We start from the raw sequence: 15,801 nt of genomic DNA on the forward strand, positions 1-15,801 counted from the left end.
AATGACATGTGGGTCTTGCATACACCCACATCGTAATGCAGCATATTAACCCCTTGAGTTATGTATGCGCCCTTGAGCACAGCATCAAACCCCTCGAGTAGATCTGACTTAACTAACTCCGCAAGCTACGTATCATTTCTGGCTTAACCGCCGGTTTTCGCAAAATGCGGCAATATGGTAGAGGGCTATGTCATAGCTCATGAACCGTTTGAACGCCAGCAATAAAACATTGATACGCATGCGTCTCCTCATGACGAATAACGTTCATGTTCTGACTTTTGACCTCTGACCTTTAGATCTCCCACCATTTTGAATTATATGAAGTACAGTTTAATCAAATCTACTACTTTTATGAGCCAATGAAAATGGAAGTTTTATGAAATTTCTTCTGCTCCTAATACATACATGCAGAGTCACATACATACCGTACCTACCTGTAACTGTATGGTAGAGAGTCATGCCAAATAGTGCTGAAACCTTACCAGCTGTATCCAAAGTGTGGACCGCGGGCCAAATGCGGCCCTGCAGCTAATTTTATACGGCCCACAGCTTCATACCTGAATTGTATTATGAACATTGTTACATTCAAGTTTTTTAACCTGGGCATTTCCCAGAGTATAATTTGTCAGTGTTCCTTGTATTTCTTTTGTTTTTTACCTTGCTTGCTTGGTTACATTTGGTAATGTGACATAAGGCTGAAAAAAGGCTGAGATACACTTTTTGTTCACAGCACACACCTGACAAGACCATTGATATTAAATATTTGAACCATTCACACTGAGCACTATAACTATAGCCAGCCAGCGGTGTTGTTGAGCAGCCTGCACCACTCAGTTCACACAGGTGTGATGTTCCTTAATGCTTGGTCCCGTCTTATTGATGCTTGCAGCTATATTTGTGCATATTGTTCTTATTGCCTTCATGCTTGGCCACAATTATCGCTGCTTGCAGCTATATTTTATGTTGTAGTTGTAACCTAGAAAACAATGGGAGAAACCATTGGTTTTATTATTATTATTATTAATAATATTTTTTCAAAATAAAACACTCATACCGGTAGATTAGGAGATAGATAGATAGATAGATAGATATACGTCTGTGTCAATCTGAAAATACAACATGTAGGCTAAAACTGATTTCTGTATAGGCTACTGTTTAATTGTGTTGGAAATGTGTGCACAAGCTGACAGCTTGTATTGTAATTGTAGTAAAATAATTTCGACACCAGATGGCAGTGTCATACACATTACAACTCTCATCGATTTGGCATGGGTGCATTTGGTGGTGGAGTGCACCTGGGTCCTGGGGTAACACAACATGTTTAAGTTTAGGAATGTTTTGGTATGGCTAAGGATAAGATACAGACATTACATTGATTCCAAGGCAGTGAATGGAGTTGAGGCCTTTATTATAAAGTAACACATGAATCAAGTCATTCCATGAGGTGGGTGCAATTTGTTTGACCTCTCTATTTCTTAGACAATATACTGCATAGGCCTACTCCCAGAAAACAAATGTTTCTACCTCAGGAATAAAAGCTGTGTTTACATTACACGTCACACATACAGTATACTGTAGTAGCCTGGGTTCCAGCCTGCTTCGCTGCATTCCGTGTTTTGTTTTGTCACTTCGCTACTTAGTCTGGAAAGGTAAGGGTCCTATCTCCAGGGTAGGTGGGACATGCAGGTTGGGAAAAAAATACCAGTTTGACGTCATATCAATGCGCACCGCGCAGCTACTACTGTTGCCCTGCAACTGTGCAACATGCAAATCATTAAACTAAACTAAACCCACACAACCGTCATGTTTTTTTTTGTACTACTGAATCTGACAGTGGACTACTGAAACAAATTAGTGTTTATTTTTACCATAAGTTTAACTCTCGAGTCTCAAACTGGCTACTTCTTTCTACAGTGAGAAAAGCATGGGCAAATTAAGTGGCGCTGGCTGATGAGTATCAGCAACAATGTGCCTATGTAACAGGTGACGTTATGAAATCTAGTCAAACAGGAAGCTGGCCAGACTGACTAGCGAATTGACGGTATAGGCATATATAGCTCTGGTCCATAGCTATAATGCGCTAAATGAAACGCATTAGAGCTATGGACCAGAGCTAAGGCATATATATATATATATATATATATATATATATATATATATATATAGCCATGATTGCTCCTGCTTCAATTGATCTATTTTACTGATGGTTGTTCTGTATAAAATTCCTTTGTAATTTATCCTGATTTATAATGTTGTTTGATGTATTGTTTTTTGACTGTATTTTGTGTATTGTAAACCTCGGCTACATTAAAAATGAGGGCTTGCCCTCAACTGTATTCCGAGTATAAATAAAGGTGATGATGATGATGATGAATGATATATATATATATTGTTTATTCAGAGATGTTTGGTTTCCGAGGAACACAAAGTGACAAGTTTTTGTGCAGACACAGTAGCAGTTTAGATGATAGCAAACAGCCTGTCTTTGACAAACTGTCATTGGCTGTCCTGGCTGAAGACCACGCCCACCTGCTTCCTGGCTTCATCCATGATCTCGGTGAGCAGGGCCGACTCCGACAGGGGCATGCGAGGACTCTCCTTAAGTCCTGTACGGAAGATGGGGGGGCCAGTTTGTTCAGCCACATGTATTCTTCACTTGCTGTTAAAGTACGCACATTCTTACCTTAAATAAAAGTACTGCAATGTGGAAATACTCTGTTACAAGTAAACGTTCAGAATGCAAAATGTATTTGAGTAAAAGTACAAAAGTATTGGCATCAACATGTACTTAAAGTACCAAAAGTAAAAGTACCCATTATGCAGAATGTATAGGCTATACGGTGCTGCGTTTCTACTTGCCATGACTCTTTAGCCGATTGGTAACCTACGCGCCATAGGAATTATAGGTGGCGGGTTTGCCTCCTGGCTGTCTCGGCTACAGCAGCTGCTACATTGGTGGCAGCGGTGTGAATAGGTACCCCTGGTTCCTCTGCGTTACAGACCTATCCGGGTAGTCGTTACCTGCCTGGGGTGGAGGTCCCACCTGTCAGTCGAGCGGCGTGTGGAACCCATCAAAAGACCAAAGAGACCAAAAAACAGCGCCCTTTTTTCCCTTTCCTCAAATCTGTTCTTAAATGTACTTAGTTACTTTTCACCACTGCTATAAGCGGTGGATCAATATTTCAGTGGTTTCATTCATTCCCCATTGCCCTGCATCAACAACGATAAGGAGGCTGGACCATGCAGTTTCACAGAAACTAAAACTCTTTTGGGGGAGGCTGTTTGAACACTGATCAATAGAATATGTATTTAATTTTAACGCTGTCTGTTGCTACAATACATCAAAAAGGCTTGTGAGAAACTCCTGGTCACGTCAAAAGGCAAAGAGGCTGCTCATTGGGTATTCAATATCTTGGAAAGGAGACACACTCCTTTGTAACTCAGTAGGCAGATATGCCATTAACTGTAACAGGAATAGGGGTTTGACTCTCCACAGGCAATCTCAGCCAATTCTAGATTAGCCAATATTGTAAATTATATCTACTGACAGGGTTCCCAAACTTGTCAAGCTGCAACCCCCCAAATTAATCAGATTTGAGTTGGGGCTTGAATTTACGCTAATAACCTGGGTCCCCGCTCCCCACCCCCAGTTTGGGAACCACTGATGTACCGTTTGCCTATACCTTTGAGGAGGCATTGCCTCACTTCCTCTGCCTCATAGCGAAGCCCTGTGCTGTTGGTGAAGTTCATTGGTAAGCAGGGTTCAGGCAGGGGATACTGGGTCTCCTTCCCATTGACCACCAGTGTGGTAGGACAGTGCATTGGACCAAGAACCTGGAGGACAGACAACAAACATTAACTTGAAGCTTTAAGAGAGAGTGTTGAGAGCCTGACACCATGTGGGAGGCATACTATGGTCCGAGGGAGCATTGGTTCGACATGCGTCCGCACCTCGGACTAGCGCCTGCTCCCGTGCATGCGGTTATGGTTAGGTTAGGGTTTTAGGTGGGTTGTCGTTTATCGGACCAATGGTATGTCGGACCAAACACATACACCCACACCATGTGCCATTATTGCGAAGGCTGGCTTAAAGTCATACCCTGATGGTGCCCTTAGTGCCACTGATGGTGGCATCGTTCGGCAGAGGAACGGCAATGGAGAAGGTGCAGGAGGCCATCCTGTTCTCTGAAAACTTCATGACCACCACCATGGACTCATCCACCCCTGTCAAACATCAGTGAGAGACGACGTAAAGGCGCGTTAATCATTGTGAATGTGCTGCCTAACAAATTGTTATTATTAACCGTGTGTCTGGTTAATGATCATAACCTTTACATTGTGCAGGGTCTTAAACTGTTGTTTAACACGACACCCCTCCCTTGTTTCACACACCCGAGTTAGACATGATTATTCATGCGTTTGTTTTGTCCCACCTGGACTATTGTAACTCACTATTCACCCGCCTCAGTAAATGATCTCTGGACCACATTCAGCATTGTCCAGAACACTGCTGTCAGCCTAATAACTATAGGTCCAAGAGGACATGTCACATCACTCCAATCCTGGCCTGCTTGCAATGGCTCCCTGTGAGTTTTAGGATCCAGTTCAAGGTTCAAGGTGTGGTCACATGACCGACATGGTCAGACACCCGCATTTCTTTTTTACTATCATTTTTATCCCACGATTCTTTAACCCATTTTTTCACCCGGTGCCAATTGCCTAAACTGTAATCCTGGGCGCTACTTTCCCTCTGCCATTGATTGATTGATTGAAATATTTATTAACAGTTTGCAGAATTACAGTACATTTCAAGCACAAACTCAATACAAAGACTGTTAACTGTGAGTGGCCGACCCAATTAAGCATTACACTTGTTTACAAGAGGATCCACCTTGTTCAATTCATCAAAACATTTAGAGACGTACAAGTAGACACTTCTATATAGCCAAAGAACAGAACAGGAAGTAAAAAGGGAAAAGAAACATATACAGTGAGGGGAAAAAGGGGTGGGTGGTGGGGGATGATTCAGATTTTACGGGGGCCAGTTTCGATTTGCAGCCGTCCGTAGGTGCCCTTTGAGAGCGGTTTTGAAGGAGTCAAGGGATTCGCATGTCTTAATGACTGTTGGTAGGGCGTTCCACATTTTGGTGGCATAGGAGAGAAAAGAATTTAGTCCCTTGTTTGTGCCGAATCTGGGTTGTACATGGTTCATTGCACTCCCTCTGGTGTTGTGGGTGTGGACTTCGTTAACATTAAGGAAGTATCTAGACAGGTACATGGGTATCTTGGTGGTGTATCGAATCTTGTGGACCAGACCCATTGCAAGATGCTGTACTCTGTCGTCGACCCTAAGCCATTCCAGCCTGTCAAAGTGGGCAGGGGTGAGGTGGGTTCGGGGGGGGGGGGGGGGGGTCCACCTTGTCCTGTTAACCAGTATGGAGTGGTTCACAGTGTCAAAACCCTGTGTCAGTGGAGTGGGATGTTCTGAAGCCAGATTGGAACTGCCAACCTGGGGAGAGCCCCAAATTGAGCTTATGCTTGCTTCAATGCATAAGTAAGTAGGCCGCTTCTTATAACAGGAGGGAGTTTCCCCGGTAGGACGTAGCGCGTGGAAGGAACATGTTATTCCAGACAGTTCTTTTCCCCTCCATCTGGCTCCATCTGACCAGGGGGAGACAGTATAGAGACCAGTATTACTGCATGTTTTTTTGTGAGGGTACCTCTACCCTATAACGGTACGTTTTAACAGCAGGCGAGAGCCAGACAAATTTTCCGGAAGTGCATAATTTGTCTATGGGACCCGGCGAAAACTGCCAATAGCAGGCGAACGGCCGATAAAGGCAGAGGAACGTCGCCGGAAAAGATACAAATAATTCATCTTTTCAGCCGATACCGGGCGATTAGGCGATGTGTCGCCGATGCTCGCCCGCTGTTAAAACACACTGTGAGGGACACAGGAAGAACATGCAAACTCCACATAGAAAGGCCCTTTCGCCAACCTAGGGTATGGGGGCGGAGGAGAAAACATGGCTTCCGTCTGGGCCAATTGTGTTCGCATAGATGCCCAACAAAATGCGCACCCCGATGGATTCAAAGACCCACAACCTCCGTGTTGGTGGGCTTGGACTCTGCCAGCCTATCTTTAACCCATTCAGGACGGGGACCCCTTTTGGTGTTTTAAGCATTACTAGACCTGTACGTGCCCGTCGCAGTCGGCCACCGGCCTACTGTACTTGGGAACGATGCAACTTGGAAACGTAATGATATACGTCGACATAGCACCCGTTTTAGCTGTCAGCCGGTGTCCCACATGGAGATCTGTGTGTGTGAAGACTGCAAACTGAAAAGTGTACTTGGCAATCAATTCGGCCCACTGGCAGAGCCTGATTGGTTGAGCCTCAATTGGCTGAGGCAGAGGCTGGAAATTGCACAGGTGAAAGGAATTGGCCTCATTAGGACCACTGGCAGAGCCTGGCCCAGGTGAAAGGAGTTGGCCTCATTAGGCCCACTGGCAGAGCCTGACCAGCCTTTTGTGGTGGTTCTGGAGAACCGTGGGTCCGACCGACTCGATACCTGGCACTACACTCCCTTTGGGGGTGTGGAACGCGTGTGTCGAATGTGAAGTCGGTGGGTCAAACGGTTCCCGAGTTACCTGCATTACAACCGTACACACACGTGCGCACGCACGCATACACGTACGCACGCAGAGAAGTGCCGCATTTATAGTAGGATGTATACTTTAGTTATTTTTTTGAAAAATCTGGAAAATGTGGCGCAAATCTTTGAATATATATTCTTTCAGCGCATTTGTAACTCGAATCTTTGCTTCTGGGGGGTCTCTGGAACAACATATTTTCAGATGGGGGTCGGCGGCCAATTACATAATAGTTTTTGGGGTCCTTGACATGAAAAAAAAAAGCTCATTAAAATGTTGACATGTTATTGCTTATAGCTACTATAAGTACCTGAGTCGAGCAAGACTCCTGTGGCCTGGATGGACTGCGGCCTCTCCCCGTTGAACACCATGAGGACAAACTGCAAGCAGTACACCCCGATGTCCAGCAGGGCGCCTCCACCCAGCTCCTTCTCCACAGAGCGGGGGATGTGGAGCTGCGGGGAGCCGAAGGAGGCCTCAACCAGCTTCACCTGCCCTACCGCCTCCTCCTCCTCGGCGAGCAGTCTGCGTACCTCGGCGTGCACGGGGAAGCAGCGGGACCAGATGGCCTGCAAAGAGACACGGTTGTTAATTTTTCACCTGTACCACTCCTTATTGGATGTACTATAACTGTTCAGTACTATCAGATTAAGGTAAAACAATGGTTAATCCGGAATTCTCCGTGAATATCCTTAAACTTAAAGGGATTTTGACATTTTAAAACTCGTTTTTGTAATTCTTCTTATATATTTGTTTATGTTTTCTGAGCTTAATTGCACCCCAAAAACCTGAACTTTTAACATTCAGTACTTTTTCCACCACTGGATACCAGCCACATAGCAGGGCATCAAGTCATAGCCGGCAGCACAGCCCTTTGCATGTCCATGAGAATGGCAGTAACAGGGGTTTAATTCCCTCTGAGGAGAAAAGGTATATACGCACCAAGACGCTGTGAGGCACTTTGGATAAAAGCATCTGCCCAGACGTGCATGACATGCCATGACAACTGAACTTCCCTTGTGGGATCAATAAAGGTCTGCCTGTCTGTCTTCATCATTCATCATATTTCCGCAACAAAGGAATGATCAGGGTTTGATTGTCAGTGCGAAGTGAGCGGTGGCTTTGATGAGTTAATTTCATTAAGCTACAGGGGCCACGTTAAATCACTGTCCATTAAATTCAAGGCTGCTCAACAACACCGCTCGGTGGCTGCAGCTGTTGTTGACATTCTGATATGGACAAATGGACAAACAAAACCGTGCTGATATAGGCAAAATAGACACACACGGTCAAATGTTGGAGCGGCTTGCTCCAAAAATAAAACAGTAGCAGTTTCTTAACCACTTAAGCCCTATATACTTCACTGTAAGACAGTTATTCTAGTTATTTTTATGTATTGTTACACACACACACACACACACACACACACACACACACACACACACACACACACACACACACACACACACACACACACACACACACACACACACACACACACACAGCAAATCCAACTCGTGGCTCTGTAAGGCACTTTAGATAAAAGCATCTGCCCACAGACGATCAGGACTGACTTGTACATTCATCATTGGTCATAGGTAGCTGCCTGCGATGGAGGAGGGGAATGTCCTTGGAGAGAGCTCTTACAGATGTGCCGTACGAGAACTTCACATGTCCTGCCATTGGCAATTCAGTACCTTATTACTATGAATGACACAGGATTTCCTTTTACCCAAACAACCTGCAGCAACAGCATTCTATTAGTATCTGCTCTGAATCTTTAACAGCAAATTGAAAAGGCTGAAGTGGATCATGTGGATGTGTTAATTGTATTCAGGTTCCCCGAATAGATACAGTTAAATTCCTCTGCTGGACACTTCGTTTCAGTAGCAAAGCAGTAGAATTATCATTAGGCTGATCAGTTCCAGAAAACCTTCAGGACATGATCAGGAAACGTGTTGGAACGTGTTGGAACGGCACATCTGTACCTCCATCAGGAAGCTGCTACTGGTCCTTGAAGCGGCGATGAGGTCCGTCACCTGGCCGGAGTTCATGGCGAAGGGTTTCTCGCACAGCACGTTCTTGCCCGCCTTGAGGAAGAGCAGGCCCACGCGCCAGTGCTGCGTGTGCAACACGCCCAGGTACACCACGTCTGCAGTGCACAGGACAGAGGACAGAGAGAGAGACGCTCCAGACATCAGCTTCAAACGCTAACGTCATTAAAACCAACGTCTCATCATCGATCTTCTAAAGGCCCCTCACACACACGCACACGCACACGCACACGCACACACACACACACACACACACACACAGAGCCTGGACTCTCACCAGGCTGTTGTTAATGTCGTTAACCCACCAATATCAGGGTCGCTGGCCAGTTCCTCGTAGCTCCCGTAAGCTCTGGGAATGCCGTGCTTCCTGGCAAACTCCTGCGCCCCCTCCAGGCTCCTCGCTGCGATGGCTGCTATCTGTTCAGAACACGAGCAACACACACACACACACGCGCACACACATGTGCACAATTTCATTACTGCGGTGCGACCAACCTTGTCATCCCCAGTCGAGGCAGGCATCCCTCTGTGGCAATGAAGATGTAGTGTGTTTGTTTGGAGCGGTTGAGTACCTGGTGGTCTCCTGGAGGGAGAGTCTTCATGGCCACGCTGAAATCATGACTGATCTTCCCCGCACCACACAGTCCCCATCGGGTTGCCATGGCGCCTGCCCTGAGAGCTGGATGGTTACAGTATAGGTGACGGGTCAGGTGCAGAGAGAGGGGAGATCCGAGCTGCCCGAGCGGTTGTGGTGACCTTGGGGGGGGGAGAGGTCAGAGCGACCAGAGGTTGAGTGGAGACGTGCTGGAGCGCCAGGCGGAGAGAGAGCATTTATATGCTGGGGAGAGGAGAGGCATGTCACCTTTCCTCTCATCTCACCCATGCAGAAGGGGACGACACACACACACGCACGCACGCACGCACGCACGCACGCATGCACAGCTTTGAATTACTATATTTGTGAGGTTGTCAACCTTTTAGGACATTGATTTCATGAATGCAATTTTTGCAATTGTGGGGCATTTTAACCATAAGTCTAAAGCAGATCATCGGCTATATTTTGGTGCACAAAACACAAGCCTGCAACACAAGTGTAAATCGGGTAAACTTAAATCTCGAATCCCTAAACCATATAATCCTAAACCTAACCCCAACCCCTGGATCTTTTTCTAATTGTAAACGCATCTCTAAAATTCAGTTTTAACGTCTAATGTCTATTTCTGTGTGGGGGACATTTGGTCCTCCAAAGTATAGTGTCACAGTGTCACACACACACACACGCGCGCGCACACACACACACACACACGTGCGTGCGGGCGCGCACACACACGCACACGCACACACACACACACACACACACACACACACACACACACACACTTTCCCCTTTATTAATATATTAACACACGCATCCTGTTGCTGATTCAAGCATTTTTTTCAAGTTCCAGGCCGAAGTGGTTTGCAACCAGCTGACTCTGACAATCTGTAAACATCATGGATGTCAATGGGGGCCCCCCGGGGCCCTCGGCGCATCATTAACACATGGAGGGGGAGATGTGGGAAGAACTCACCTTGTCCTCAGAGCAGCGCCAAGGCGCAGGTCAAGGCTGCTTTGTTGTCCCCCCCCCTCCCCCCCTCATTGTGAGAGGCATTGATTAGCCCTGTGTGATGGCCTGGCTGGCAGCAACACCAGAGGGCAATGATTAAACTGAACTCCCCAGTGGGTTCGCTGTGGTAAACAGATATAGGCGGAGAGAGGTTCACAGGATGGTTATACAGGAGGCCCGGTCCCACACAGCAGGTCATTTTAACCGGCCAGTAAGCTGAGCCAGGATGACTATGGGAAAGTGTTGCCCTTGAAGCTAAATATTATCCATTTATCTAGAAGACAGCACATGCTTGTGTTGTAAACACAACCAATGCCCGTCTGCGGACAGTAGAGGGCACTACTGTGCTTTGTGTGTGCAGGCAGAGATCAATCTCTGGGCTCCAATGCCGAGGATTTGCCACGGATTACTGCAATGCATGCCCTGATTTATGCTTGGTTTGCGCGCCGTGTCGCGTGCAGAACATAGCTGATGTACAAGTGGCAATTAACGTTAGTGTGAAGCAGCGACAGGGGCTGGCATGATATGGAATCTGTCTGTCTGAACATGGTTACTTTCAGATATGCAGTTCTTTAATATTTCTTTCCCCTGCAGATTTTTTTTTTTAATTTTTTCATTAATTTATTTTTTCCGTATATGAAATAATATGAATCATCATCATAGGCCTATTTAACAGCACTTTCACACCTGGCAAATATCAAAATCATTTATTCAGTTATTCATACATTTCTGGAGCATGTAATGATGTCTCTCCATTTTGAACCTATTTCATGCAGGTACATGGTAATTGGATTTGCGTGTGAACGAGCTGTCAGCAAAATATCCTCGTGCTGAAAAAGAGAAGGAATTCTCTCTGTCTCTTTTTTTATTTTTTATCAATGACTGCTTTGCCGGGCTGCTTCCTCTTTGTGTTTCACCTCCAAATGAATTCTTGGGAGCTGTGTGCTGTTGTCATAACGACAAGGTACCAGCTGGGCAATTTGTATGCAAATGGCATCGGGGCTTGGCCTGATATCGCTGCCTATACCACCGGACCTGGTTACCATGGGAATGCCCATCTCCGTCTTGGAGATGGGCATTCTCTCTCTTTTTTCTTTTTCAAAGAGCGCAAAAGTAATACAGTGGTATAGGCGAAAATGGTGCTGTCACTGCTGCTGCTAAAAGACAAGACAAGACAGGTGTGACGGCAAGTTGACAGGGCAAGCCCAGCTAAGTTTTGGATAGAGGCCTAGCAGGACGATCAATTCGGTCCGCACTGAACTAACAGGCATCGAACCCCTCAAAGCCTGATTTACAATTAGCTTGCGCACCTGTGTCTGTGCCCGCAAATGTACTGTGGGCTTGTAGATTTTCAGTGTGCAGCAGAGGTGTGCAACCAAGTATATATCAGGTGTGGCCCGTGTGGGGGGGCTCAGGTGGTGCGAGGACATTGTGTTCTGAACGGAACGGGGTCGCCTGACAGACAACCAAGGTGCCAGGGACCCCTTACTGCCCCTCCACCATGGCAGCCTTAGACAGAGACCAATCTGCTGAAACTCATTTGGACATCAATCTCTCTCTCTCTCTCTCTCTCTCTCTCTCTCTCTCTCTCTCCTCTACAGGAGCTCAAGGTCGCGTGGAGGACAAGCTTCTAAACTCAGATATACCGAGGAGTGAGGGCAAAGAGGGGGCAACATAGTTTTGGGTGCAGCGCTGAGCCTATCCCATGCCAGGAGGAGGTGTGTGTGTGCCACTGTGTGGGTGGGAGGGGGCTCGAGAAAGTGAATGCTGATGAAGTGGAGACATTTAGGAACTTGGCATGCGGAAGGAAGCTGGGTGCCTCATTAATTCTACCGAGGCCCCGCCAGGACGATTGCCGCCGCTTCCGTTCTCATCACTTCTCGCCGGCTCTTTATTTGATTAAAAATTCTATGGATCATCATATCTCTGGTCTGTGCGTGTCCCCTCACAAGCAGGACATCGACACGTTGTCACGTGATCGGCTGGGGGGGGTGTTGTGGCGTGTGAAAGTGCTTGATCGCAGCAGACACTTTTGCTTCACACATTGTCACACCACTTCATCTCCCACTGTCAGCTCTGTCCTTCACTGTCATCACTGTAGTCACATGAAAAGCTGGTATCTTCTCTATGTAAATCAGCCTATACGTCTTGGGACAAATGTGACCTTAACCTTTGTGGACAAGCAAACTGACACGTCTATGAAAAATAATATACATAACGTAACATGAACAAGTAACCAACATTCATCTGCATTGTATAATGTTATACAAAGAATGAAGAGTGCTGAGGTGGAGTCTGAAGAGTTTTCAGACTGCAGAGAAAAAAAGGGGAGTGAGTCTGCAGTCCTTCCTCACTGAGGGGGAGGTCATTCCACAGCTTGAGAGTGAGGAGGGAGAAGAGTTGAGGACACAAGAGCATTGGCCAAGGTGTCCTAGGGTGGTACTGTAGTTCTCAAACTTTTTCGTGCCAAGGACCTCCAAATAGCAATTTTTAAAAAATAGCAGATGTACAGCAATATGTACAGTCACTTTGTCCTGCACTGCGAGCACCATTTGGGGGTCCTTAAAATGTTGAAGAACCACTAGGCTAGAAGAGTTGGGTGTAACTACTAACTAGTAACAAAGTAGTTACTGTAACTACACTACTTTGGTCGGTAATGAGTAATATAACCACACTACTCCTCCAAATTGATTAATCACATTACAGTTACTGGTCTGGTCGCTTTGGAAGTTACTAGTTACTTGCGTCCTGCTGCTGCTTTCAGCAGTGTTGCGTTGAAGAATAATGCACGCAACTAAGGAGATGAGTTGAACAGGTATGTGACCTTACTGTGAGCTGAAAAGGTGCGCCGGCAACGCACTACGCACATTACAAGCCGGTGTCGGCAGCAGCAGCAACAACACACAAGACAACACAGCCTTACAGCCACAGGCACACTTTTCGTTACTGTCGTAACATGGGAAAGTTAATATTTGCCTAGAACCTGTGGTACATGTACCACTGGTGGTACTTGAGCCCCCTCTGGTGGTTTGATTGATTGATTGATTGATTGATTGATTGATTGAATATTTTATTAGAAGTTTTGTTTCACGACAGTACAGTTCTCTGGTACAAGGTCAAGAGAACCACTGCACTAGACCGTTTTGTTATATTCCTTCACTTGTACAACCACCTTGTATTAAAGAGCTTAAAGACATATCTTGTGTATGTCCTCCTTATTAGGATTATAAAGATTTGTTAAGTGGCAAATTGGCAATGCATCTCAGCCGATTTTATGGAGTAACACAAAAGTAATGGAACGAGTAGTGTAACTAGTTACTTTCTCCAGGGAGTAATCAAGTAATGTAAGGCATTAGTAATTTGTAATGTGTAGTGTATTACTTTTTAAGTGGTGCAACCACTTAATTAAGTAGCTTTGTGTGTGCCTGGCTGGCTGGCTGGCTGGCTGGCTGTGTCTGAGCACGAACATAGCATTTGGTTGGTTTTCAAAACCAAGTGTCACTGTTGTGCAGCCTAACACACACATACATATTAACTGTATATATGATGATTTCAGGTGTATCAGTACAGTACAGTACAGTACAGTACAGTACAGTACAGTACAGTACAGTACAGTACAGTACAGTACAGTACAGTACAGTACAGGGACCCCCTGGGGACCCCCACACGGTAACTGTCATTTCTCAACCGTTTCGGACGCGGGGCGGCTCGCCGGAACCGGCCCTGCCCCCTGGGCACGTTCCGGGGTCCCACAGGGTCCCCCCACCTGGAGTTGCACCACTACTTCACACGGGTGTGATTTTTTGAGTAACAGAACCCAACTCTGGAACCAATTTGCGTTGCCTGTCCCTTGTACACACGCAGATCAGGCATTGAAATGCTAATATGGGTGCTTGTTTTCACCTGCCAGGTATGTGTATGCATACATACAGTACTGTACTCTGCTTAGGCTACTTGTTCACAATATGAAACCACCACCAGCAAGAACACCCTGGCTGGCAACAGCGATGCCGGTTGGGCGGGCCCCCATGACGATTATAAAAACATTTTGTCTCTGCCTATGCCTACTGTATCAGTCAGTAGGCGTAGCATAGCGTGGCGTCAGTGTATCAGAATTATCAGTAATTAAAATAAACAACAGACAGACTGTTGTCTGTGCGTGTGTGCGTGCGTGCGTGCGTTCATCATCCAAAGGAGACTTTGGATATTTGATGACGTCACAACATGGGAGCTATACCGGAGGCTAGCGACGGATGCTAAAAACAGCAGACAATAAATAAAATACTATTAATTCTGGATTAAATCACATTAAAGAAACACGAGATTTCTCCGGTTGCCAAAGGAGGATTTAAGGTTTAAACTTAAATTTGCAGATCTACAACTAAACAGGGGTATTTGTGGGTTACAGTATAAGGGGGGATGGTAAAGCGAAAATGAAGTGTATCGCCATTGCTGGCCTGGGGGTGTAACGTCACTCCTCCTTATCTCTCAAGGTCAGTGAGGACTAACTCGGGGTTGACAGGTATAGGAAGGGGCGGGGGTGGCACTGGGTGAGTAATAAGTCATTTTGTCAATGCTACAGGATGTATTACCAACGTACGTGTGGCCCATGGGCTTTCTTCCACTGGAGAAATGTGGTGATGGAGAGAGGAGCGGGCAGTAATGGCAGCCTTTGAGCCCTAGCATTGTGCCAGCCCTTTGAGAGTCACTATCTTTGTCCACAGCGAGCACATGGGGGAGAGGCAGAGCCGGGGCACACAAGCCGGCAGGCAGGCGGGCTGGACCCGGAGTTCAGTGGGCTTAAGAAGCTCTTCATCTGGCCAGCGTGTGTGTGTGTTGTGATGGTGGGAGTGGGAGGGTGAGGAGAACAGGAGGAGAGGCGAGGGGAGTAGAGAGGGGTACGGCACAGCCGGACACAGAGCTAATACAATCCATTACCACTCTCATCTGGGTCCATTCTTCTCCGGTTTCCATGGTTTTCCCCCTCGGTCAAATCCACATTAGCTGTGTGGTCAGTGGACAGTTGTGCCAGCATCTGGCCTTCCTGATGTGGCCGGTGTCCACAGCCACCGGATGTGGGGCTATTGACACTCACTGCTGGGGGGGAGAGAAAGATAGAGAGAGAGAGAGAGAGAGAGAGAGAGAGAGAGAGAGAGAGAGAGAGAGAGAGAGAGAGAACGTGTTTGTGGGATATTGATAGGAAGTCGTCATGCACAGCTGTGCATCAGTGTTAAAGCAGCACTTCTGTATGTACCTTCAAAAGGAAAACAAACAGTTTAACAAGTTTAATCAGAGAGTTGTATGTTAGAGCTACATGATGAGAGGTTTAAATACAACACAGATGGTGAGCTGGATTTTAACCTATGAGTTCACATTTAGATGTGTACCGGTGTACCCATGTGACAAGTGTAGTGTGTGTGTGTGTGTGTGTGCGTGTGTGTGTGTGTGTGTGTGTGTGTGTGTGTGCAATCTGTGCATGCTTGCG

The 15,801-nt window shown here is 46.3% G+C and overlaps 1 protein-coding gene across 1 annotated transcript; it reads right to left on the reverse strand.

The window, feature by feature from the left end:
• Window positions 1-2,496: 2,496 nt before the first annotated feature.
• Window positions 2,497-9,371, reverse strand: LOC306918831 (trans-1,2-dihydrobenzene-1,2-diol dehydrogenase-like; the record flags this gene model as incomplete). The annotated part of the gene is made up of 7 exons (XM_079496109.1): window positions 2,497-2,606; window positions 3,684-3,834; window positions 4,100-4,224; window positions 6,966-7,224; window positions 8,644-8,807; window positions 9,015-9,126; window positions 9,282-9,371. 7 exons carry the CDS (start codon window positions 9,369-9,371, stop codon window positions 2,497-2,499), a joined length of 1,011 nt encoding a protein of 336 aa, XP_079352235.1.
• Window positions 9,372-15,801: the final 6,430 nt, after the last annotated feature.

Source organism: Electrona antarctica, assembly GCF_951216825.1.
Source record: "Electrona antarctica genome assembly, chromosome: 3".
Classification (NCBI taxonomy): domain Eukaryota; kingdom Metazoa; phylum Chordata; class Actinopteri; order Myctophiformes; family Myctophidae; genus Electrona; species Electrona antarctica.